Source organism: Mauremys reevesii, linkage group 3, assembly GCF_016161935.1.
Source record: "Mauremys reevesii isolate NIE-2019 linkage group 3, ASM1616193v1, whole genome shotgun sequence".
NCBI classification, from domain to species: Eukaryota; Metazoa; Chordata; order Testudines; family Geoemydidae; genus Mauremys; species Mauremys reevesii.
Window position 1 is genome coordinate 145,964,798 of NC_052625.1, and position 25,407 is coordinate 145,990,204.

At 41.9% G+C, this 25,407-nt stretch overlaps 1 protein-coding gene across 1 annotated transcript in view; it reads left to right on the forward strand.

The window, feature by feature from the left end:
• Positions 1-25,407, forward strand: part of ME1 (malic enzyme 1) — a 358,155-nt gene that overhangs the window by 237,495 nt on the left and 95,253 nt on the right. Inside the window, exon 7 of the mRNA XM_039529885.1 lies at positions 15,555-15,664. Coding sequence (XP_039385819.1) covers positions 15,555-15,664 — 110 coding nt within the window. The remainder of the gene's footprint in view (positions 1-15,554; positions 15,665-25,407) is intronic.

Sequence of the window (25,407 nt, forward strand, 5' to 3'; positions counted from 1 at the left end):
ATAGATTGCTGCCCATCGATCCAGCGAGTAATGTAGACAAGCCCTTAGTGTGTAGTTAAGTGTGCCCACACAAGGAGTTAGTGAGGAGAAGCTAGTGAGCTTTAAATTCACGCCTTAGCTTACTGTGTGGACAAGCCCTCTTGCTTCTGGAGGAGGTGGTTTGGATGATTCAGTAGATGGCACTCTCATGACTCAAGGCTGAACACCAGTGTAATGGTAGGAGATACAATGGTGTTGGAGATGTTGGGTCTGATTCTCCACTGCTTTACACATTGCAAAGGTGTAAATGACTATCCATAGTGTGAAGCGGGTGCAAAATGCTACCACTAATGCTAATGAGTGGTGAAATCTCATATGATAGTGTTTTACACAGCTGTAAATGATTATGTAAGGTGGAAGGCAGGAGAATCAGTCATGTTTGTCTTTTGAATGAGACATAAAATTTAAATCCGTATAATCACATGTTAATGACATCATAGAATATTAGGGTTAGATAGTCATCATGACACTCGTCTCAAGAATAAGAGTTCACAGAGTTAGCCCAGACATCCTGATGAAATTTCAGTTTACTTAATTGCATTCTGTCTACCTAAAATTCTACCTGCAAATGCATTTGGATAAGGTGGTCATTATTCCCTGTCCTAAACTTGTCTTATTAAACAGCTGCTATGTTTCATCCCAGGAGGTGGGTGGATTGATTCCTTTATGCAAAGCACTTGGGAATCATCCTGAATGAAGGACTAAATAATATGTTGGATACTATTATAATTATTTTAATAACAAAGTCTGTTCTGGAGGTATGGGGGAATTTTGCAAGAAGCTAGTAAGCTATCATGTGACCATTGGAATTTTCTTTCTTGAAAAGGATAGTCTTAAATACAGCATTCTCCCCCCCCTTCTTCCTGCAGCCTCAAGATTTTGTCTGATTTAACAATTCTCCATTAAAGTAAATCTTTCTTGAAGGGAATGTGTTGTTAAGTATTTCTACAGCAATGAGTAGTCACTTTATTCTGCAGGGCTGAATTTTCATACTCAACTTGTTGTGTATTTGGTTGTCATGGGTTTTGTTACTATGGCAACTGAGTTAGTCTATTAAGGGATAGCTCAGCCGGTTTCAACCGGCTGAGTGAGCTCTCTCGCTCTGTAAATAAAATGGAGGGTTTGGTTAGCTGTCTGCTCTCTGGCCTCAAGTGATTGCTTCCTACACCGGCTGCCCCAAGGATACTACACTGGCGACGAGGATGGGATCCTGGTGCTGCTCCAGTAACAGAAGGAAGTAGAAGTCAAGGTAAAGACCAAACAAAGAAAAAAAGCTGCTTGTTGCACTGACTGTGAAAGTGAAACTAAAAATCATGGCTACTCTGACCAGGCCCCTGGAGCCTTTTGATGAGAATACAGAGCAGTGGCATGTGTATACTGAGCGTTTTGAGCTTTTTGGTATTGCAAATGACATTACAGAAGCGAAGAAGGTGCCAATATTCTTAACTGTTGTAGGGGCTAAAACCTACTCTCTGCTACGCAGCTTACTACACCCTGTTAAGCCTGAGACTAAATCTTACAGTGACATTGTGGAAATCCTGGGGTCTCATTTCTCCCCAAAACCACTGGTAATTGCTGAAAGATATAGGTTCCACAAAAGAGACCAAAAGGAAGATGAAACAGTTGTACAATTTGTAGCCATTTTAAAAAAGCTAGCAGAACACTGTGAATTTAAAGAGATGTTAAATGATGCCCTGCGTGACAGGTTAGTGTGTGGCCTCTGCAGTGAAGCTATACGAAAGCGCCTACTGACAGAGGCTCAGCTTACATTACAGAAGGCTGTTGATATTGCTGTCTCCATGGAACTGGCTACAAGGGAGGCACAATACATCGGTGCATCCCCTAGGGTGCAAAAGTGTCACAAGAACTGACCCACAAAACGGTGCAGAGTCAAGAATGTTACCGCTGTGGTAAGCTGGGTCACCAGGCATCAGAATGCTGGTGTAAGGACCTGGTGTGTCGACACTGTGGCAAAAGGGACACATTGAGTATGCCTGTAAACAAAAGAAAAAGAGGCCTGTGGTCTGGCCGACAAAAGAGGAACCTTGCATACCCTAGAGCAGACCCAGGATGATCAAGGTGACACCTCCTCACAAGAGGAAGTGCCACTGCATGTTTTGTCTTTGGCAGCGGGCTCACATGAATACTGGGTAACCCCCTTATTGGAGGGCAAACCTATACGCATGGAACTAGACACCGGTGCAGCTGTCTCGCTGGTTCCGGAGACTGTGTATAAGGAAAAGCTACAGCATCTTCCGCTTAAGGCAACAAAAACTGTTCTGAAGACGTATACAGGTGAAGCTGTGCCCATGTTGGGCACTATTGATGTTAAGGTGGAGCTCAATGGACGGGCAGCTAAATTGCCACTGTTTGTGGTGAGAGGTGACTACCCAGCCTTAATGGGTAGGTCTTGGCTTGGGAAGATTCAGCTGAACTGGGCAGAAGTGCACCGGATGACTAAAGAAGAAACCAGTCTAACCCCTATACTAAGGAAACATGCTGCTGTTTTTGGAGATGATTTGGGAAGTATGAAGGGAATCACTGTGACATTGAACATTAAACCTGGCAGTCCACCAAAATATCTGAAAGCCCGAACTGTGCCATATGCCATCAGGCCAAAAGTTGAAGCAGACCTGGAGCGCCTGGTCACCAATGGAGTCCTAATACCAGTTACCCATAGCTCATGGGCCACTCCTATCGTTCCAATAGTGAAGAAAGATGGCTCTCTCCGGATTTGCGGTGATTTTAAAGTCACTGTCAACCCAGTGTTGTGTGCAGAGCAATACCCGCTTCCCCGCATCGATGACCTCTTCGCAGGCCTGGCTGGGGGAAAAAAGTTCAGTAAGATCGATCTGAGTCAAGCATATTTACAGATGCACATCGATGAAAAGTCCCAAGAGCTGTTGACTATTGTGACTCATAAGGGGCTTTATCGATACTGTCGCCTACCCTTCGGAATCACATCGGCTCCCGCCCTGTTCCAGAGGGCTATGGACCAGATCTTGTGTGGCTTGTCAGGAGTTCAGTGCTATCTGGATGATATCCTGGTCACTGGAAGAAATGAAGAGGATCACTTAAAGAATTTAGAGGCTACCCTACAAAGACTGGAAGAGTATGGCCTATGAGTTCGCAAAGACAAGTGTGAATTCTTCAAGCCCTCTGTTGAATATTTGGGACACATCATCGATTCTGCAGGTCTTCATAAGGCCCCTGCAAAAGTTAAAGCTATTGTGGAGGCTCCCCCACCTCGAAATGTAAGCCAGCTACGCTCATTTCTAGGACTACTGAACTATTATGGAAAGTTCATCTCACAGTTAGCCACACTGCTAAAACCACTTCATGAGCTCCTTGGGCAGAACAAGGCCTGGAAGTGGACTGAAGCCTGTGATGTTGCATTTAACAAAGCTAAGGATGCATTGTTAAATTCTGAAGTTCTAACGCACTTTGATCCATCCTTACCCCTGCAATTGGCCTGCGATGCTTCCCCTTATGGAGTGGGAGCGGTCGTGTCACACATTATGCCTTCGGAGAAGAAAGACCTATTGCTTTGCTTCACGCACTCTAAGCAAAGCAGAAACTAACTACGCCCAAATCGAACGTGAGGCATTAGGAATTGTTTTTGGAATTAGGAAGTTTCATCAGTACCTGTTTGGGCGAAAGTTTACTCTTCTTACAGACCATCGACCTCTGACATCAATTTTGGACCCTACACAGGCATTCCCCCATTAGCTGCTAGTCGTATGCAACGTTGGGCATTGATACTTTCTGCACACACATATGAAATCAAATATCGGAAATCCACTCTGCACGGCAATGCAGATGGCCTCTCAAGGTTGCCTTTACCGATCAAACATCAAGATAGTGCCCAAAAGGAAATCTTCTACTTTGAACAGGTAGAGAATACACCCATCACTGCTGCTCAGATAAAGAAGGCAACCCGCGTTGACCCAGTATTATCCCAAGTTATGGACCTGGTGATGCATGGAAAATCTCGACAAACCTCTCCGGTCTCACCCGACCTTGTTCCCTACATGTCCAGGCGGACGGAGTTATCGGTCCAATCTGGTTGTTTGTTGTGGGGGAGGCATGTCATTATTCCACCACCCCTGAGATCACAGATGTTAGAACAGCTACATTCCGGTCACTGTGGAATAGTGCGCATGAAGGAAATTGCACAAAGCTATTTTTGGTGGCCTAGATTGGACAGTGCTATTGAAGAGAAGGCAAAAGCTTGTATGTCATGTCAGGGTGTAAGAAATGCACCCCAGTGGGCACCCCTACACCCATGGGACTGGCCTGAAAACCCATGGCAACGTATTCACGTTGACTTTGCTGGCCCCCTTGAAGGAAGCATGTTCTTGGTGGCAGTAGATGCCCATTCTAAATGGCCAGAAGTCTCTATAATGCAGTCCACTACTGCAGAGAGTACTATCCAAAAACTACGAGGACTCTTTAGTCGTTTTGGTCTGCCAGAACAACTTGTGAGCGACAACGGACCGCAGTTCGTCTCTCAGGAGTTTCAAAATTTTATGAAGGCAAATGGGATACACCACATCACGTCAGCATCATATCATCCGTCCACCAACGGATTAGCTGAAAGATTTGTGCAGACAATGAAAAACGCTTTGAAATCAGCAAAGGGACAACACTCCATTCAAAAGCGTCTGGATACCTTCTTACTTTCCTATAGAAACACACCTCATGCTTCCCCAGCCTTTCTAATGATGGGACGACAGCTGCGCACTTGCTTTGATCTGCTGAAACCTTCTGAACCCAGACAAACTGTGCAACATCAGCAGCAATATCAAGTCATCAGACGGGCACCCAGAGCAAAAGACTGAACCTTTAGCCCAGGGCAGCCAGTTTTGGCTCGGAATTATACTTCCAGAGCTAAATGGGTCCCGGCCACAGTCATCACTCAAACAGGACCTGTTTCCTATACAGTCCGGACTGCAGAGAATCTTACCTGGCGGCGACATGTAGATCAGCTGTTGCCAGGTCATGCCAGTCTTCAGGACCCATCTGCAGTTGAGGGGTCTGACTTCACCCCTCCTGGTGAGACACCGAATCATGAGTCACCTGTTCCTGACTGTTCTCCTCCATTACTGCCGGCAGCTGAGATACCCCTTTGCCCAGCACGAGCTGATACCACCTCCTCACCTATTCGTGCTGCGGACCCTGAGCCCCTAGTACTTTCGGGTGCAACAACACCAGACGTTCGCCGTAATCCACCTAGAGACAGAAGGCCTCCTCATCGGCTGGATCTTTAGTTAGGGCGAACCCACGGTTATGGGGCAAAATAATCCCCAGGGTTTAGCCGGGAATGGAGGCAGTCTACCCTCCTTCTCTAGTTTAGTGTGTGTTTTATTTAGGGGATGTTCTTATTGGGGGGGAGGAATATGTTGTGTATTTGGTTGTCATGGGTTTTGTTACTATGGCAACTGAGTTAGTCTATTAAGGGATAGCTCAGCCGGTTTCAACCGGCTGAGTGAGCTCTCTGTCTCTGTAAATAAAATAGAGGTTTTGGTTAGCTGTCTGCTCTCTGGCCTCAAGTGATTGCTTCCTACACCGGCTGCCCCAAGGATACTACACAACTGAAGTGATCATTAACATTTAGCAAAGGTCACTGGGGAACTGCTATGGAAATACTTACCAGTTCAACAGTCTACTCTTAGGGCCCAATCCTGCAAAGTGCTGGGCACTTTCCATTTAATTTGACTTTGACTTGGTGGGTATGTCTGCAGTGCATCTGGGAGCATGCGTCCTAGCTAGGATAGACAGATGTGCTAGCTCTTCTCAATAGGGTTGCCGGAATACCTGGTTGAAAAGGGACCGTGGCGGAAAAGTCCAGTTGGTGGCACAGTGGAGCTAAGACAGGCTCCCTGCCCAGGCCTGTGTGGCTCCTGGGAAGCAGCTGGCATGTCCCTCCGGCTTGGGGGTGGCCACAGGGGCTCCATGTGCTGCCCAAGCACCAGGTCTGCAGCTCCCATTTGCTGGGAACTGAAGCCAATGGGAGCTGTGGGGGTGATGCCTGCAGGCGGGGGCAGCGCGCGGAGGCCCCTGGCCTCTGTGCCTAGGAACAAGAGGGACATGCCGCCGTTTCCTAGGAGCCGCCTCAGGTAAGCTCTGCCTGCATCCCTCACCCCCTCCCGTGCCCCAATCCTCTGCCCCAGCTTGGAGCCCGCGCCGCCCGCCCTCCAAATCCCTTTCCCCCAGCCTGGAGCCCCCTCCTACACACCAAACCCCTCATCGATGGCCCCACCCCAGAGCCTGCACCCCCAGCCAGAGCCCCCTCCCACACTCCAAATCCCTCAGCCCCGCACACCCCCAGCCCAGAAACCCCTCCTGCACCCCAAATCCCTCATCCCCAGCCCCACCCCAGAGCCCTCACCCACTCCCTCACCCCAACCCCTGCCCCAGCCCGGTGAATATAAACTAGTGAGCCAGGGTGGGGGAGAGCGAACAACGGAGGGAGGGGATGGGGCCTCAGAGAAAGGGTGGGCAGGAGCAGAGCATTGGGGGAGGGGCAGGGCAAGGATGTTTGGTTTTCTGCGATTAGAAAGTTGGCATACCTACTAGCTCACAATAGCAGTGTAGCCAGGAGTAGCACAGGCAGCAGCTCAGATGGGGAAGCATGTGTTGGGTAGAGTGTTAAACTCGGTGTGAGCTGAAAGCACTCAGCACCGCATAGGGTCAGGGCCTAAGTGAGGCCCATCATAGAACTGATGAAATCACAGAATTCCAAGGTAAGAGAGAGACAAATGAACTTGCCAAACAAATTGTCCTTGTCTTTTCTAAGGAGAGAAAAGACCCTAGTAAAATATATATAATGGGTAGCCATTTTATTCTAAGTAGTCTTGGTTGTTTATCTCTATATTTTGTGCTTGTCTAATGTGATTATTTTGTCCAATATAGCTCTTTTGTCACAACTATGGTATGGATGGTCTAAATTAGTTCAAAAATAGATTAAGTTAATGCAAGTACTTCTGGCACTGAAATTCTGAAAAGCAAACCTGCTCCACTTAAAACTTAATTTTCAGCAAATCCAATTATTGATACAGACCATTTGGTTCTTATTCAAATGTTTAACTTAAAGTAAAACTAGAACTGTGAATGGTATGTCGTATCAAATAAGTACTATACTTCATGTTTATATCAGGGGATTTCAGCACATACTACAAAAGTGATTACATTTTATCATTCCTATTTTACACATGGGGAAATTGAATACGTAGAGGTTGCAGTGAATTTTTTGTCAGACAGCATTACAGAAATAGAGGCTAAGACAGCGATGGAAATAGAACTGAGGTTTACTTCTTCCATTTATCTGGCCTAACCATTAGACAACACTCTTTTTATTTCAAAATGTAATTTGTGTTGCAAATAAATAGGATGTCTTGACATTTTGATGCAGTAAAAAAATCCAACACAAAGTTCTGTTATTTAAGATGAAGTTTTTCCTAAGAGCATCAAATATTAAATATACTCCATAATTTGTGTAATACCTGAAGAATTTTCTTCACAAAACTTCTGTTTGATGCTTCCAACAAATAATTATGTGCTGGATTTTAACAGTCAGGGTGAGAGCTATCAGCCGTGGGAGTTCAGATATTTCCATCTGTTCATTATACCATAAGTAGCTGCTCGAAAGAGCAGATGTGCTGCCCCAGGCTTCAGACTAATTGCACTATCCAATTTCATCATTTATATTTAAAGAGAAGAGATTGAGACCAACACAAGTATAACCAAATTAAATTAGTATTTCTTGTTCTGAACTGCTAAACACGTGACATTTTTAAGATCTGGCAAAATGTATTATAAAAATCCTTTTCAGAAAGGAATATCAGTTGCTATAAATCACTTGGGCGTTAATTCAACAAGGAACGTAGGCACTTTATGTGCATGATCAGTGCTATTGCTTTCAGTGGGAATTCTCACATACTTAAGTACCTCATTCAATTGAGGCCTTATTGTAGAAGAATTAAGAAACATTCTGTTAGACCCAAAAATGTAAATAAAATTGAAACTTTAGTACAACGTATTTCATTTAAAATTATCACTAAAAAGCCCCTTATTCCCCCCCCCCCCGCTCTCCCCTCCACACACACAGCTAATGGACTGTAGTGTTTCCATTACCCGTCCTTATTTGAGGATGGAGGAGTTATATCTTGGCAGTGAACATTGCACTGTGCTTATTCTAGTCATATAGTAAACTTATTTAAACAAAAACTCTAACTATTATGGACCAAATTGCAAAATGCTGCCTTGATAGTAAGTGCAGAGAGTGATTTGTGAAAGTAAATGGAAATCTCTAAGTACCTGCTTCTCACATGCAGTTTCCATTTGTAGGCATAAATCTGAACGTTAGCCCACAAAAATATTTCATGCACAAATTTAGAAATTCAGTTCAAGCTTTTTGGGAAATGAGATCCTATTAATAATACTAATTATTAAGAATCATGTTTATAATATAGCACCTTTCATTCTGACATTTCATTTTAACCCACACACTACTGAAGTGCAGCCAAATATTTATATTTTCTTTAAACAACTCTTATATAACTCTTACAAAACTTTGACTTTTTTTGAATCAGTGTTATATCATGTATTCATGGAATGAAAACCTCAAAGCTGAGCTTTTCTAACACTTTTCAAGCATTCAAAGTAAAATTATTGACTAGCAAAGAAAAGGAAGAAATGCTATTATTCTATTATCGATCGTTTTTAATAGTTCAAAGAGTGTGCTTTTCAAGAAACAACACAACATGCACATAGCAAGCACAGACCCTAATTGTTTAAGCTAGATAGAAAGATTTACTATATAATGTATTTTATAAATATCTTTTCATAACAGGACTCCTGCCCATGTTTAAGATAGAAATCATTTAATTAAGTACCCATGATGTTATACTTCAACAGCTAATAAGAATATAAACTTATAAGAATATGGGCTCACTTATTTGGGATCTCTCAGTATTTTAAGAGGCCAATGTACAATACAAACCTTTAGAAGCTGAAAAAATGTTGTGAAGAATACTGTCATTTCCCATTTCTAGAGGGAAGATAGGATTTCTGTTGATTCAGTGTTTTTATTTCTGATATAGTCTATGCAGCCACTTGACCAATCGGTATGTTCAGTATTCAAAAAAGAAGTGTCACAGTGCCAAGTCTCTAAACAAGACCTGAAGATTTTGAAAGAAAAAGAATCTCACTTAGATCATCTGTCTCAAATCTCGGTTCATTTTTTTTAAATGAGTATAAAATGAAAAGTAACTTGAGATTGCTCTTTGATAGACCATAGAACAGTCACAATGAGAGCACTGAATTGTAACACTGGAAAAAAACAGTTGAATAACTAAAACAGCTAAAAGCAGCAAAGAATCCTGTGGCACCTTATAGACTAACAGACGTTTTGGAGCATGAGCTTTCGTGCTTCTAAAACAGCTAAGATTACATTTTCAGCTTCCCTGGGTTTTATTTTTGACTTCGAAAGGGGCAGGATCAGGTAGCTAGTGAGCCAATACAGCATCATAAAAAGAGAATCTCTGAGCAATTCATTAGTTTATTTTTTATTCCAGACTTTCATGAAATTTCAAACAATGAAGAAATCGCTAAAGGCTTGCCAAAGGACTTGCCAAAATTTACAATATATTTGATTTTTTTTCAAATTTTTAATTCAAACCTAAATCCTGACTCTGAGCACCTCCACCTTTGGGGAAGTTTGCATGTATATCTAAGGCCTGGTCTACACTATGAGTTTATGTCGAATTTAGCAGTGTTAAATCGAATTAACCCTGCACCCGACCACACAACAAAGCCATTTACTTCGACATAAAGGGCTCTTTAAAAATTGATTTCTGTACTCCTCCCTGACGAGGGGAGTAGCGCTGAAATCGATATCGCTGGTTTGAATTAGGATTAGTGTGGATGCAATTTGACGGTTTTGGCCTCTGCGAGCTATCCGACAGTGCACACATTGTGACCGCCCTGGACAGCAATCTGAACTCAGATGCACTGGCCAGGTAGACAGGAAAAGCCCCGCAAACTTTTGAATCTCATTTCCTGTTTGGCCAGTCAAGCTCATCAGCACAGGTGACCATGCAGAGCTCATCAGCAGAGGTAACCATGCAGTCCGAGAATCAAAAAAGAGCTCCAGCATGGACCATATGGGAGGTACTGGATCTGATTGCTGTATGGGGAGACGATTCTGTACTATCAGAACTACGTTCCAAAAGATGAAATGCCAAAACATTTGAAAACATCTCCAAGGGCATGATGGAGAGAGGCCACAACAGGGACTCAGTACAGTGCCGTGTGAAAGTTAAGGAGCTCAGACAAGCGTACCAGAAAACCAAAGAATCAAATGGATGCTCTGGGGCAGAGCCTCAGACATGCCGCTTCTACGCTGAGCTGCATGCAATTCTAGGGGGGGCTGCCACCACTACCCCACTCCTGACCATGGATTCCGAGGAGGGGGTACTCTCAGCCATGCCTGAGGATTTTGCGGACGGGGAAGATGAGGAGGAGGAGGACGACGACCTTGAGGAGAGCACACAGCACACCGTTCTCCCCAACAGCCAGGATCTTTTTCTCACCCTGACTGAAATACCCTCCCAAGGCAGTATCCCGGACCATGAAGTCGTAGAAGGGACATCTGGTGAGTGTACCTTTGCTTTTAAACCATGTATTATATATACAAGCATTTTTTAATGCTTAATTTGCCCTGAGGACTTGTGATGCATTTGCGGCCAGTACAGCTACTGGAAAAGTCTGTTAATGCGTTTGGGGATAAGAACATAAGAACATAAGAGAGGCCGTACCGGGTCAGACCAAAGGTCCATCTAGCCCAGTATCTGTCTACCGACAGTGGCCAATGCCAGGTGCCCCAGAGGGAGTGAATCTAACAGGCAATGATCAAGTGATCTCTCTCCTGCCATCCATCTCCACCCTCTGACGAACAGAGGCTAGGGACACCATTCTTACCCATTCTGGCTAATAGCCATTTATGGACTTAGCCACCATGAATTTATCCAGTCCCCTTTTAAACATCTGGGGGCTGACGACATGTACCTGCGACAATGTTTTTTGCCCCATCAGGCATTGGGATCTCAACCCAGAATTCCAATGGGCGGGGAAGACTGCGCGAACTATGGGATAGCTACCACAGTGCAACGCTCCGGAAGTCGATGCTAGCTTCGGCACTATGGACGCACACCGCCGAATTAATGTGCTTAGTGTGGACGCATGCACTCTACTTTATACAATCTGTTGCCAAAAATCGAATTCTGTAAGATTGGAGTAATTTCATAGTGTAGACATACCTTAAGTTTCATGGCTATCAGACAACTTTATAAGGGCCTGAGCCAAAAGCCTGGGTCTGAGTAACACTGACATTTGGCGAAGTTTTGGATCTGGATTTGAGTCATGCAGCTTTGGCCCATCTCTTATTTTTAATAAAATACTTAGTTATCATTTGATTGTAGGATATTCAATGGCCTACATCACCATATTGTTCCAGCACCTCATAAACATTAATGGATTTAATCTGTTTTATGAGTGAGGATGCAGTAGCTTACAAAGGTTACACGTGTTAGTGGCAGAGCAAGGTTTAGGACCAAGCCAATCCCGTGCCTTAACTACAGAACCATTGTTGCATTACTATTTTAAAACAAACATATGAGTAGAGAAAAATATTAACATGGATGTTTAACATATAAAAAATATTTTGATGTCCGTGGTAATGGTAAATTATTCTAACTAAAGTCTTAGTCTGATCTTCCTGGTATAAAGTATATTGCATCTAAAGTCTCTTCACTGATTATATCACATGTTAGAATAAATGGCGTCTGTACCAGTCAGATTCCTGGGTGACCATAATTCACTGACAATGCTAAAAAAAATTTTTGAAAAAATTAACACTCAATCAATCAGAAACCATTCTACAGTGAAAACTTTATTTTTGAGGTTCTATTGATATACTGAATGCCTTGCCATGGTTCTTCCATTGAAGAGGGCTCTATTCTATTATATACACCTCCACCTCAATATAACATTGTCCTTGGGAGCCAAAAAATCTTACTGCGATATAGGTGAAACCATGTTATATTGAACTTGCTTTGATCCACCAGAGTGCACAGCCCTGGCCCCCCCAGAGCACTGCTTTACCGCGTTATATCCAAATTCGTGTTATATGGGTGGCGTTACATTAAGGTAGCAGTGTATATACATTTTTGTACTGTGCTCATCATGGAGTATCTAAGTGCCTTCCATGAGTGGATTAATCAACGTGACTACACATCTATCACATGTTTGTGTTCTCATCATATCTCTAGACAAAGAACCATGTACAGTGTAGAGTATCTTGTTTTGATAGAGTGTGGTTTTAAAAAAATATATAAATATACCTGTTGCTGCATGTTTATGTAAGAAAAGGCAAGGTTAAATAAATACATCTTGCATTTGGAGCAGAAGATGGTGAGGTTTGTGATGGTCCTTCATTTCTGGCGAATTCTTCGTACAGTTTGACCACCCCCAAAAAAAATTCTGTCTCCTCTACAGAAAGCTTTACTCTTATTCTTGAGAGTTTCATTTTGCCAGAAGAACACAGTTGTCAACCATGGTCTTCATCCAAAAGCTTTAGACAATCTTTAGATATCCTGGGCCCAGGCCATGCAGTGCACTGAAGATAAGGACTGAGACTTTGAACTTGATTCTATGGGAAGCCATTGTAGAGAGCAGAGGACAGTTTTGGTATGTTTGCAGTAGCCTTTGTTGCTGAGGACAGTTCTGAACTAGTTGGAGTTTCCTAAGTGCTAAAGCCTTCATGCCGAGGTATATTGCATTGCTGTAATCCAGCAGAGAGATGATGAAGGCATGAATAACTGAAGCCAGATCTTCATCTGCCAGGATAGGATAGCATTTCCTAGCCAAGCAGAGATGGTAAAAAGTGTTTGCAGATTCGTTATGTGAGAGTTCAGCATCAGCAAGAAATCCAAGAGTACTACTGGACAACTTACTGAATTGACCAGTTGTGGTTGTGTATCTTCAACAAATGGACACTGCACTATGGCTACAAGTCTTCAAAGTACTTTCCTCTGTTCACCAGCATTACCTCTGACTTTCTGGTTCAGTATCAACCAGCTGTTCTTCATCCAACAGCTGATCTCATCCAAGCACTAGGCCATCTTGGTGATAGTGAAGTGGTTGTTTGGATTCAGTCATGATTTACTATACCAAATTACTGACCAACAGATTTGCCTTTTAAGCATTGGCCTCTAATTAACGTTCCAAATAGCTCCAGCATTTCCCATAAAATCTGAAGATGTATGTTCAGCAGGGATTATCATCAGTGGAGTCCTTTCTGCTCTGGCTAATTGTAATATGGCTGTAAATGTATGTTTTCCATAGAGATAAATATGGTCACAACAATTCTTTGCTTTTGTTTTTTTATCTTACAGTTTTGCTCAATTTAGTTTGCCTAATACACCTGAGTTTTGAAGGAAAATTGCACTAACATACACCTAGGACTAGAGTTAAATATTGTAATGAACAGGCTAGTGTGTATGTGTACCACTTCCCTCTTCTGTATGGATTCTCCTTTAGCTCAGGCAGTTGGTGCTTTTGAACAGGGGATCTGAGATTTTGCCTTGCTGCTGTTCAGTGTAGATAGTGGTACTGATACCATTCAATAATCATATGATTATGATTAAGGCATTAGAATGTGTGTAATCGCAAATTAGATTAAACTGATTTTAAAGACAGATTTTCTACATACGTTTCCCCTCCTTGTTATTACAGGTAGAGTTAAGGTTGTTGAAGTGTCTTAGCTGTGTATTTCCATACCTTTAAAATGGTGGGGGGGGGGTTAGTGTTAGCCTTAAGTCTGACATTCCTACCTTTGTAGCTCTTGGTGTTTCCCTATCCCATGGTGTTTTTGTTTACACTTAAATTATTGATTGTACTCTCAGCCTTAATTGCATCTTAATGGGGGTGGGGGTGGGAACGGGTGTTTGTTTTATTTTGTTCTTGGTTTGGTTTTGTCTGGGAATTTCCTTGGTTTTAAAAAATTATTAAAAATATCACACATGATCACTAAACAAGAAATGCAAAGAGAATGCTACCATGCAGTATTTCTAATGATTTGAAGATACATTGAATCAATGTTAAAATCGCTTTAAAAAAAAAACAAAAAACTTTTAAGGACAAATTCATCAGTATACCAGACAAGAACAAAATAGCTGACATACACTGGTGAATCTGGCCCTTAATATGCAATTGATTTATTAGATTAGAGGGAAATTATAGAGATTGATGTTATGCAAAAAGACAGATTAGCACTTTTAAAAGGCTCCCGCTGTGCTCCCTGGCAGTGGTGCTTTGGCGCGCAATGGAGTCAAGGCATCAATGCTATTAAGAGCCTTGCAAACACTACTGCTCAAGCTGGCATGCAAGCACAGAACCTTTAGAGAACAGTGAGAAGTGAGCCAAGTAATCTACCATCTTGGTACCCGTCCAGATTCCCTTATATTGATTTATCACAGCTATAGAATTGGCATCGTAATTGGTCAAATTACCTCTGATGTTACACTGGCCCTATTTTAGAATTACCTGAGCTGTTGAACTGCCCTATATAATCATGTCAAGTAAATACAGCAATCATTAATAATTTAGTTTAATTACATCCTAATTTCTCCAAATGTAACCTATGCAGAAGATTTCAATTAATTTTAACTATATGGTACTCTTGAAGATTCTGTGTCATTCCATTCCTAAGATCAATCACGAGAAAGAAAAGACTGAAACAGATGTTAAATTCCTGAAATGATGCATTTAAATTAATTTTAACATGGACTAATTAACTGTTTACTTGTTAATTTACTGTAAATTCATTGTACACTCAAACAATAGATACTGCAACTTTGGATAAGATATGGTGCTTTTTCATACATACCAAAGAGGTTAAATCCCTGCTTTAAGTATAAAATTTAACTCAACTTTTAACTATTAAACCATGGCCAATGCCTCTGTAGTTATTTTTTTATGTTTCTAATCATTTTTTCACCTGTGTCTGAATTCCCTCAGTATCTGCTCATTTCTCTGAGACAGGATGACCAAAACTGAGAATATTCTGCGGGCATCCTACTGATTTGCATAATGGCATTAGAATATATCCAGTGTTATTTTCCATCCCATTCCTTCTGAGCCCTATTTTTTTCCCCTTTACTTGACTACTGGTACACATTCCATAAAGGTTTCTGTAGAGATCGCTGCAGCCTAGGCCTTTTTTCCTGTACCGTTAGTTAATTTGTAACAGTAAGGTGTGTGAGTAGTCCAAAATCTTCCTTCCAAGTAAAGTGCATGAGTACAATAATACAATATAGGACAGAAGCTCATTACTTTATGTATAGTTTTTATTATACTCTTATCCAAAATCTGATTTCAAGTGCTAACAATTTTATATGTGCAATATTGGATTGTTTCCTATTTTTAAATTTACATTTCCTTTGTATTTCTAGGTATGGCATGAATTGCCTTATTCAGTTTGAGGATTTTGCTAATGCCAATGCATTCCGCCTCCTGAATAAGTATCGTAACAAATACTGCACTTTCAATGATGACATTCAAGGTAACAAAATATTCTCTTCCTACTCTATTTGGGTGGTTTGAAGATTTGAAGTGCAATGGGCTGCAAACCCAGGAAATTAAATTTCTAAAAAGTTCATTGGGTCGCTGTGGAATGCAGAGTTTTACCATTGCCTCGGGCAAAATCCCCTCTGATTGGCTTCTTTCCTCCTGGAAAAGCACAGTTGATCATGGCTGCTGCAGGAAGCTGTCAGAACTCTGTGTCCTCCCCTCAGCAGCTGACACCATTCTCACTGGAAGGTAGGGAGGAGGAGGGAACAGAAAGAACCCAGCAGCTCAAGGTGGCTCTGCTCCCTCCTTCCTGCTCTCCTATGAGCAATGGGATAGTTCTTGTCTGTTCCCTCCCCTGCTCCCTGCAACACAGAGCCTGGGAAGGGGGAGGTGGACCCCAAACTGCAGCTACTCCCCTAGGCCTGGGAAAGATGGTGAAGAGCCCCAGGAGCTGCTGCGGGGTAGAACTGATGTGGGGAACAGATTGGGAACAGAATTGAGGGGGGGCTGGTGGGGACAAGATCAGTTTGGGGATTGAGGGACAGAATTAATTGCTGAGCAGATGGACGGGCACGTGTGATGGTGATGATGATAGACCCCCACATGCACCTTTTTCAGACCACTTCAAGCACTGTGGGGGATATGTACACCAGGCTTCCAGTGACATATTTTTATTTCTCTCCTTTTCCCTTTTAATTTACATCCTACACTCCATCTAATTCTAGACATTAATTTCATTAACTTTTTTAAAGTTAAGGCTGTGTGATACAACTGCTCTTGCAATTTAACTTCAGTTCTTCTTCATGCTAATGTCTAGAGATCCATTACTCTGGGTACTTCAGCCTGCTTGCAGCTTAGGGGCAAAACCAAACCCTAGTCACGTGTAGCATGGGAATGCCCCACCTCCTGAAGGTTCCCTCCATTTTTTTCTGCCTCCACAACAGCTGACAGCTCAGCCAGGCCTTCCTACTGCAGCGCTTTTCTGAGGAGAAATCTAAGCTTTATTTTAGATTTTTAGACTAACAATATGGCACAATAATGTGTCTTATTTGCAGCAATATCCCAGGGCTGCATTTGATTTTTTTTCTTTCTTTGCAGAGATTGTCCCTTCAGCTTTCCTTCCCCTTCTGAGGCATTTGTAGCTTCTGGTGCCCCTGGAGGCTTCAGGCAGAAAGCTTGGCCACGAAAAGCCAGAGGCAAAAGGAAGAGTCTGTGTCTTCTGCTTCCTCAAGAGTCTCATTGGGGAGCTCTATAAACAGAAAGCAGTTTCCCTGACAGCCTAGTCAAGATGGTGTCACCCCACCCCACCCCTGGCAGGAAAAGAGCAAAGAAGGTTTGGAGTGGTTGCCTGAACTGGGCAAGAAGCAGAACAGAACACTGGCTTTCAGGGGTTACTTCCTGGAGTCTTACTCCTTAGTCTGGATCCTCAACTGCAGTGTACCAGCCGAACCCTTCTGCTTGTTAGTTGGTGTTCTCTCAGGCCCACTTAAAGAGACTCCTTCACCCCTGCTTCCCTCTCCATTGAGGTCAGGGGGTAAACTCCAGCTTGTGCTCTGCCACCACTACTGTACTCTATTATAGTTCTTCCCTTCTCTCCCTGCACCCCACTTCTACTCTGGGCTTCTTCCCTTTATAGAAACCACCCGCCTCCTCTCCCAGTTGGGACTCATCTTTAATTGTGCCTGGCCCACCCTCCAGGTGCATGTAGGTGGTTAATTGGCCTCTTGGGCCCACATTAACCATTTCTCCACCTTTGTGGGGTGAACACCCCATTACACATGGTTCTCTCAACCTAAAAATTGCATGGCCTAAGGGCTTCTTCTTGGAAATAAAAATAAAAAGTGGGACTCAAATCTGTTTTCATGCAGGTATGTAGAGCTTTAATTCTTGGGATCAGATGCTCAGACAAATCAATTTCCAGCTATCTTCGTGATAGTGGGAAACTTTATGGAAAGTTGAGGCTATTAATAGTTATCAGAATAATTGACTTGTGGTCCTGACACTATAGAAAGGAATACAGATGATATGGCAAGTTAAAGCAGTCCATGAAGTAAAACAGGAGAGAATACTTCTTTGCAAGCAATAGTTAGAACAAGTGCTGGGTTAGTAGTTTCCCTTTATTGCCTCTGAGCTATTTGTTCATCTCCCAACCAGCCCTGTTTGGAGTGAGACCTGCCAGTTGGTACCAGGATCTCTTAATTTGGGATCAAAAGGACTACCTATAGTTTTGATAAAATGAAGTCACTAGACATTCGGAAGAGGTACCCTATGGAGCTGTGAAAGAATTTCAGGAACAGCTTTGTCACATTCCCAGTGTCAGTAAATTATGGAAAGTCCACAACCAGAATTGGATTATCCATCATCTACTTCAGAATGGACCACTGCAACCCGCTCTCCATCCTATTTCTAGCCTTACAGAATTGGGGGATAAACAGAGCTGTCTGAAACATCTAAATAAATTCCTAATGGAGGCTTGTCTGCAAAGCATTCCCATTTTACCATCCTCAGAGAATTCTTATGTTTTGCAGATGGATGGCAGCTTTTTTCTTTTCCAGGCTCTGACTATTTGATCTTACATATGCTCCTAGGGTCCCTCTCCAGGATCATGGTAACAATAATATTAGCTTCAAGAAAGAAGGAAATTCATTTATCTCTTCCTGGCCAATTTTTCTGATCAGGGATTTGTTCAGAGAGTATTCATCCTTCTATGAGGCACAAGAGCTCATCTCAGAAGAATGCTAACAGAAGATCAAGATGGTCATAATGAAAAACAACTGGTGTCACAGAAACACAAATCCAATTCTTATTGGAACCTGCTAGGAATTCTAATCTTATAGATAGACATGCTGCAATGATCTTGTACCTATGATACTGATCCAGGAATTCCAAGTACCTCTTCTGTTTCTCACCCAATCTCATCTATTGGCCGAGATCTAGCTCCAAATGTATATTCTCCACTCCAAAACTGTGAATGCAGAGAATCTGGGGTTTTTTTAGGTATCTACCCCCATTCAATTTAGGGAATGGGTACCAGAGAGAACACAGTATCTACCACAATGATTCATTGAGGTCTCAGAGTACCTCTGCTCCTTCCATGGATAATAGACCAGTTCTGGTCATGACAGTTAATGTCTGATAGAGTTTCTTTGTAACTGTCAAGAACACAATCAACCGTACACTGGAGAAAAATTCTACTGTCCTCGGTGGAGCAAAGTTTCTTATCTCTATGTGTGCTGCCCACCAATAGCGAGATGAACACCAAGACTTATGAGAAGGAGGTCTGATTGTCAGAGTGATTGCTGCATCTAGATATATTTTACTTATCATTGTCAGTTTGTTGGGCTGGTGATTGACTTCCTCATATCTATACACAGTAAATAAAGTTCCCCTCAGCCTCTGTAGATGTCAGAATCTGGAATGTGAGGTGGTGAATGATATCTTAAAAAGCTGGTAAAGTCCTTACTATATGTTTTTCCACCTTTTCCATTGCGCCCCAGAAAAATGTTATCCGATAAAAGATAGGAATGAGAGAGTGGCAGTGATACTCTTGTGTGTTTCTGGTATAGTAGAAGCTATGTCTCTCATGTCTGATTAATCTAGTAGTGGATCGTTGGATGTCTCTATCTCACAGAAGAAGTCTGCTTGGAACCAGAAAAGTTTAAAATGAATAGTCAGTAAATAGAATTTATTCTACTGGTGAATACAAAGTCCATGGTTTAACTACCATGTTAAATCAGTGAAACATACATAGCCTTGAGTTCTGTCAGGCTTATGTGGGTGCATAAGCGCATCCAAGCCAAAAGGTCAAGTCTCTGTAGTATAATGCTCTCAACTTGTTCAAGAGAAGGAAGTTTTGTACAATTCTCAATATTAAATGCTTACTTAGGGCAACTACCTTTAAACCTTTAAGGTTGTAGAGCAGGACCTTAGGATCTCATTTTGCTCCTTACACCACTACCTAGAGTGAACCCCCTGCAGGAGGTCCCCTGTCCTCTCAAGAAGGAAAAAGCGGCAATATAGCCTTTTATAGACATAGTCCTAAAAACCCTCTCCTAATAGGCAGGCTTCTCTACATTTGTACTTGAGGTTGATAAATAGATTTTTAATTGGACTAAGCCTATAAAAGGTCATCAGCCTCACTCAGCATGAACTAGGCATATGCAGCTGAAGGATAAAGGAGGAACAGGGAGTATCTTTCTTTAAAATTCCCTTTTCCTTTGGATTGGAGTCAAGGACTACCATCCCCACTCCAGAATGAAGTTGGGGGTGTGGACCAGTTCTTGAAGATGTTGGTAGGGAAGGAGGAGATAAAAGCCACTAAGTTGCCCCTAGAATATTCATAAATGTGTGTAGCCAAAGTCTTGGTGGGAGAGGTCTTATTGAGAGGGCCTCTTAAGGAGCCAGGGGTGGATTTCTCATGTGAGGCTCCCTTCTAAGCCACCGTTAGGCACTGGACTTCCCTCCTTCATCCCTTTCAATAAGGGACTGAACTCTTTTCCGCAGCGCCAAGATCATGCTCTTCCTTTTTTCTTCACTGGGGACTAAGAGAGGAGAGGGGGCTCTTTTCTGTCTCCTATGCCTTCTCCACCCTGTAGCTGGAAAGAATGGGGAGTGTTAGATGTGCCTACACTCATTGTAATAAACTGTGCTTGCTGTACTTTTACCTCATACAAAATTCCCTAGTCCAGATTAGCCCAGATTTGTTGACTTTGAGGGCATACTGCAGAGTTCATTTGTTTCACCTGGCCTTTGAGGAGAAGTAGAGGGAATGAGGTACAGACTACATATAGGGCTGCTAGTATTTATTTATGAGTTGCTGCTTGGCAGAAGTGTGAGATGCTTGTAATGTATTATGTTTTTGTAATTGTAAATAGTTGGGAGATCACTCAGAGCCATGGGCACCTTTTAATTTCTTCTAAATCAAAATGAAATAAAATCCATACAAATAAACCTATCATCCTCCACTTTGTTTCACTCTCCTATTGTATTTTCTTGTACCCTAGATTGTAAACTCTTTGGGGTAGGGACTGGCTTTCTAGTAAGCATTTCTACAGTGCCTAAAGCAACAGGGTCTCAATCTGTGATTGCGAACCTTAGGCTCTGCCCTTAAACACATACTAATAATAAGTAATAATATGCTAACATGCTTCTGTCTCAGGGCTGCTGCTGATAGCAGTAACAGGAGCTGCAACAGAAACTTGGGAAAATTACAAACAACTCAGTAAAGTAGGGTTTGCTTCCAAATTTCGCACCCGTGATGTTCAAATGGGTTAGAATTTAGCTGTAATGGGGGATTTATCCTCTCTGCTAGAAAACTCAGTTTCAGCATGTTAACTTTCACAACTGCTTACAACTCCCCCCCCCCCCCCCCGAAAAATGCCATGTTCTGTTGTCAAAACTTTGAGTTTATTTTTCCATAGTCTTTGTGATGGTCTTTAGAATAGCAGTAGAGTTCTGCTCATATTCTGGAATATTCACAAGATCATTTTATGTTTTGGCACTTGCCTGGTGCAGATTGTGTTTTGATTGTCTTTCCAGAAACTGCAGCTGATGTGCACAGTGAAATTTAAGGTCATACCATTAGTCACAGCAGTTCCGGTTAAACAAATCTGCTATTCACACTGACATTTTTTTCCCTTTTCAAATAAGGCAAACTGCTGAAGAGGAGTGATGACAGTTACTGCCAACAACAAAGAATGATAGTGAGCTGGCTACTCTAATAGAAATAGATCATTATCATTTTACAGAAAAATGGCTGAAGAAAACAGAAGTGGATTTTTTACAATAGTTTATTTAAAACTGTTGTCCTTATGTAAAATTAATAAGAAATGTAATGCCTCCGATCTTAGTACATTACTACAGTGACACCTATTTGTGCCACTTTAATTAGAAATCTATAGATAATCATACTGTACAACACATGCAAAAATGTCCAGAGCAAAAATGTAAAATATTACTATAATAGTATAATTTTGAAAACTCCTTTTTCATTTAAAATAAAGGATTGCAGGGAAAACAGAACTCACTAGAGGTTACCAGCTGTAATTGGTACACCAGCAATGCATAATTATAGTTTGAAACTCAATAGATTTGCCTGCCTAGTGTCTTAGCAGCAGAGTGTCAGGCACTCTGATAAGTAGAATCCCAGCATTCTGGTATGTTCACGTCATACACCCAGAGAAACTGGAAAAAGAAGATATTCTAAATACTCTTGTTATGTTGCTAGAAGGTTGCACTGTAATACTACTTTATTTCCTAGAATTCAAAACAAGAACCCCAAAACAGGCTGCCCCCTAACGCAGCAAGGCACAACTCACCTTACCTTGCTTACAATTGTTTTTTATTTTCCAGACTGATTCTTCTCTTGTGTTTCCAACCTCAAAACTTGTGTTTTCGCTGATCACATGTGAACAGTAGCCCAAAAATTACCAAATGACTGTGTGCTTCAAAAAGCCCAATTTTTTGACATTTCAAAAGAAATCACTGAGATTGGCAACACTGTCCAGCAGCTGCTGTTCACTCACATGTGGGCCTTTACTCAGTTATACAGTGCCCCTGCATCCCCACTGACTGCTTTCCCACCCCATTTGATACATCCTATGGTCAACAAGAAGCACCACTTTGGTGTGGCCTGCTCTCTTCCCAATAGCACATATGCCACGTGTCTTCTGCTGGCCAGTGGAGGCGGATTTGCTCCAACTGCCTGTGGCTCAGTTACTGATCATGCAAAAGGCAGTCAGATAACTGGAAACATAAGAATGGCCATACTGGGTCAGACCAAGGGTCCATCCCGCACAGCATCCTGTCTGCCAACAGTGGCCAATACCAGGTGCCCCAGAGAGAGTAAACCTAACAGGTAATGATCAAGTGATCTCTCTCTCCTGCCATCCATCTCCACCCTCTGACAAACAGAGGCTAGGGACATCATTCCTTACCCATCCTGGCTAATAGCTATTAATGGACTTAACCTCCATGAATTTATCTAATTCTCTTTAAACCCTTTGTGAAGGCTATAGTCCTAGCCTTCACAAACTCCTCAGGCAAGGAGTTCCACAGGTTGACTGTGCGCTGTGTGAAGAAGAACTTCCTTTTATTTGTTTTAAACCTGCTGCCCATTAATTTCATTTGATGGCCGCTAGTTCTTATATTATGGGAACAAGTAAATAACTTTTCCTTATTCACTTTCTCCACACCACTCATGATTTTATATACCTCTGTCATATCCCCCCTTAGTCTCCTCTTTTCCAAGCTGAAAAGTCCTAGCCTCTTTAACCTCTCCTCATATGGGACCCATTCCAAACCCCTAATCATTTTAGTTGCCTTTCTCTGAACCTTTTCTAATGCCAGTATATCTTTTTTGAGATGAGACCACATCTGTACGCAGTATTCAAGATGTGGGCGTATCATGGATTTATAGAAGGGCAATAAGATATTCTCCGTCTATTCTCTATCCCTTTTTTAATGAGTCCTAACATCCTGTTTGCTTTTTTGACTGCCGCTGCACACTGCGTGAATGCATTCAGAGAACTATCCACAATGACTCCGAGATCTCTTTCCTGATTAGTTGTAGCTAAATTAGCCCCCATCATATTGTACGTATAGTTGGGGTTATTTTTCCCAGTGTGCATTACTTTACATTTATCCACATTAAATTTCACTTGCCATTTTGTTGCCCAATCACTTAGTTTTGTGAGATCTTCTTGAAGTTCTTCACAGTCTGCTTTGGTCTTAACTACCTTGAGCATCTTAGTATCATCTGCAAACTTTGCCACCTCACTGTTTACCCCTTTCTCCAGATCATTTATGAATAAGTTGAATAGGATTGGTCCTAGGACTGACCCTTGCGGAACACCACTAGTTACCCCTCTCCATTCTGAGAATTTACCATTTAGTCATACCCTTTGTTCCCTGTCTTTTAACCAGTTCTCAATCCATGGAAGGCTCTTCCCTCTTATCCCATGACAACTTAATTTACGTAAGAGCCTTCGGTGAGGACCCTTTGTCACAGGCTTTCTCGAAATCTAAGTACACTGTCTGATGGATCCCCCTTGTCCACATGTTTGTTGACCCCTTCAAAGAACTCTAATAGATTAGTAAGACGTGAATTCCCTTTACAGAAACCATGTTGACTTTTGCCCAACAATTTATGTTCTTCTATGTGTCTGACAATTTTATTCTTTACTATTGTTTCACCTAATTTGCCCGGTACTAACATTAGACTTACTGGTCTGTAATTGCCAGGATCACTTCTAGCGCCCTTTTTAAATATTAGCATTACATTAGCTATCTTCCAGTCATTGGGTACAGAAGCTGATTTAAAGGACAGGTTACAAACCATAGTTAATAGTTCCCAATTTCACATTTGAGTTCTTTCAGAACTCTTGGGTGAATGCCATCTGGTCCCAGTGACTTGTTACTCTTAAATTTTTCAATTAATTCCAAACCTCCTGTAATGACACTTCAATCTATGACAATTCCTCTAATTTGTCACCTATAAAAGACGGCTCAGGTTTGGGAATCTCCCTAACATCCACAGCCATGAAGACTGAAGCAAAGAATTAATTTAGTTTCTCCACAATGACTATATCATCTTTAAGTGCTCCTTTTGTATCTCGATCGTCCGGGGCCCCACTGGTTGTTTAGCAGGCTTCCTGCTTCTGATTTACTTAAAAACATTTTGTTGTTACCTTTTGAGTTTTTGACTAGCTGTTCTTCAAATTCCTTTTTGGCTTTTCTTATTACATTTTTACATTTAATTTGGCAGTGTTTATGCTCTTTTCTATTTACCTCACTAGGATTTGACTTCCACTTTTTAAAAGATGCCTTTTTATCTCTTGCTGCTTTTTTTTTTTACATGGTTGTTAAGCCACAGTGGCTCTTTTTTAGTTCTTTTACTGTGTTTTTTAATTTGGGGTATACATTTAAGTTGGGCCTCTATTATGGTGTCTTTGAAAAGTGTCCATGCAGCTTGCAGGGATTTCACTCTAGTCACTGTACCTTTTAATTTCTGTTTAACTTTCCTCCTCATTTTTGCATAGTTACCCTTTCTGAAATAAAACAGTGTTGGGCTGTTGAGATGTTCTTCCCACCACAGGGATGTTAAATGTTGTTATATTATGGTCACTATTTCCAAGCGGTCCTGTTATAGTTACCTCTTGGACCAGATCCTGTGCTCCACTCAGGACTAAATTGTGAATTGCCTCTCCCCTTGTGGGTTCCTGTACCAGCTGCTCCAAGAAGCAGTTATTTAAAGTATCGAGAAATTTTGTCTCTGCATTTCGTCCTGAGGTGACATGTACCCAGTCAATATGGGGATAATTGAAATCCCCCACTCTTATTGAGTTCTTTATTTTGATAGCCCCTCTAATCTCCCTTAGAATTTCATAGTCACTATCACTGTCCTGATCAGGCGGTTGATAATAGATCTCTACTGTTATATTCTTATTAGTGCATGGAATTACTATCCATAGAGATTCTATGGAACATGTGGATTCATTTAAGATTTTTTACTTCATTTGATTCTATGTTTTCTTTCACATATAGTGCCCCCACCCCCAGCATGACCTGTTCTGTCCTTCTGATATATTTTGTACCCCAGAATGATTGTATCCCATTGATTGTCCTCACTCCACCAGGTTTCTGTGATATGCCAATTATATCAATATCCTCCTTTAACCTGAGGCACTGTAGTTCACCCATCTTATTATGCAGACTTCTAGCATTTGTGTACAAGCA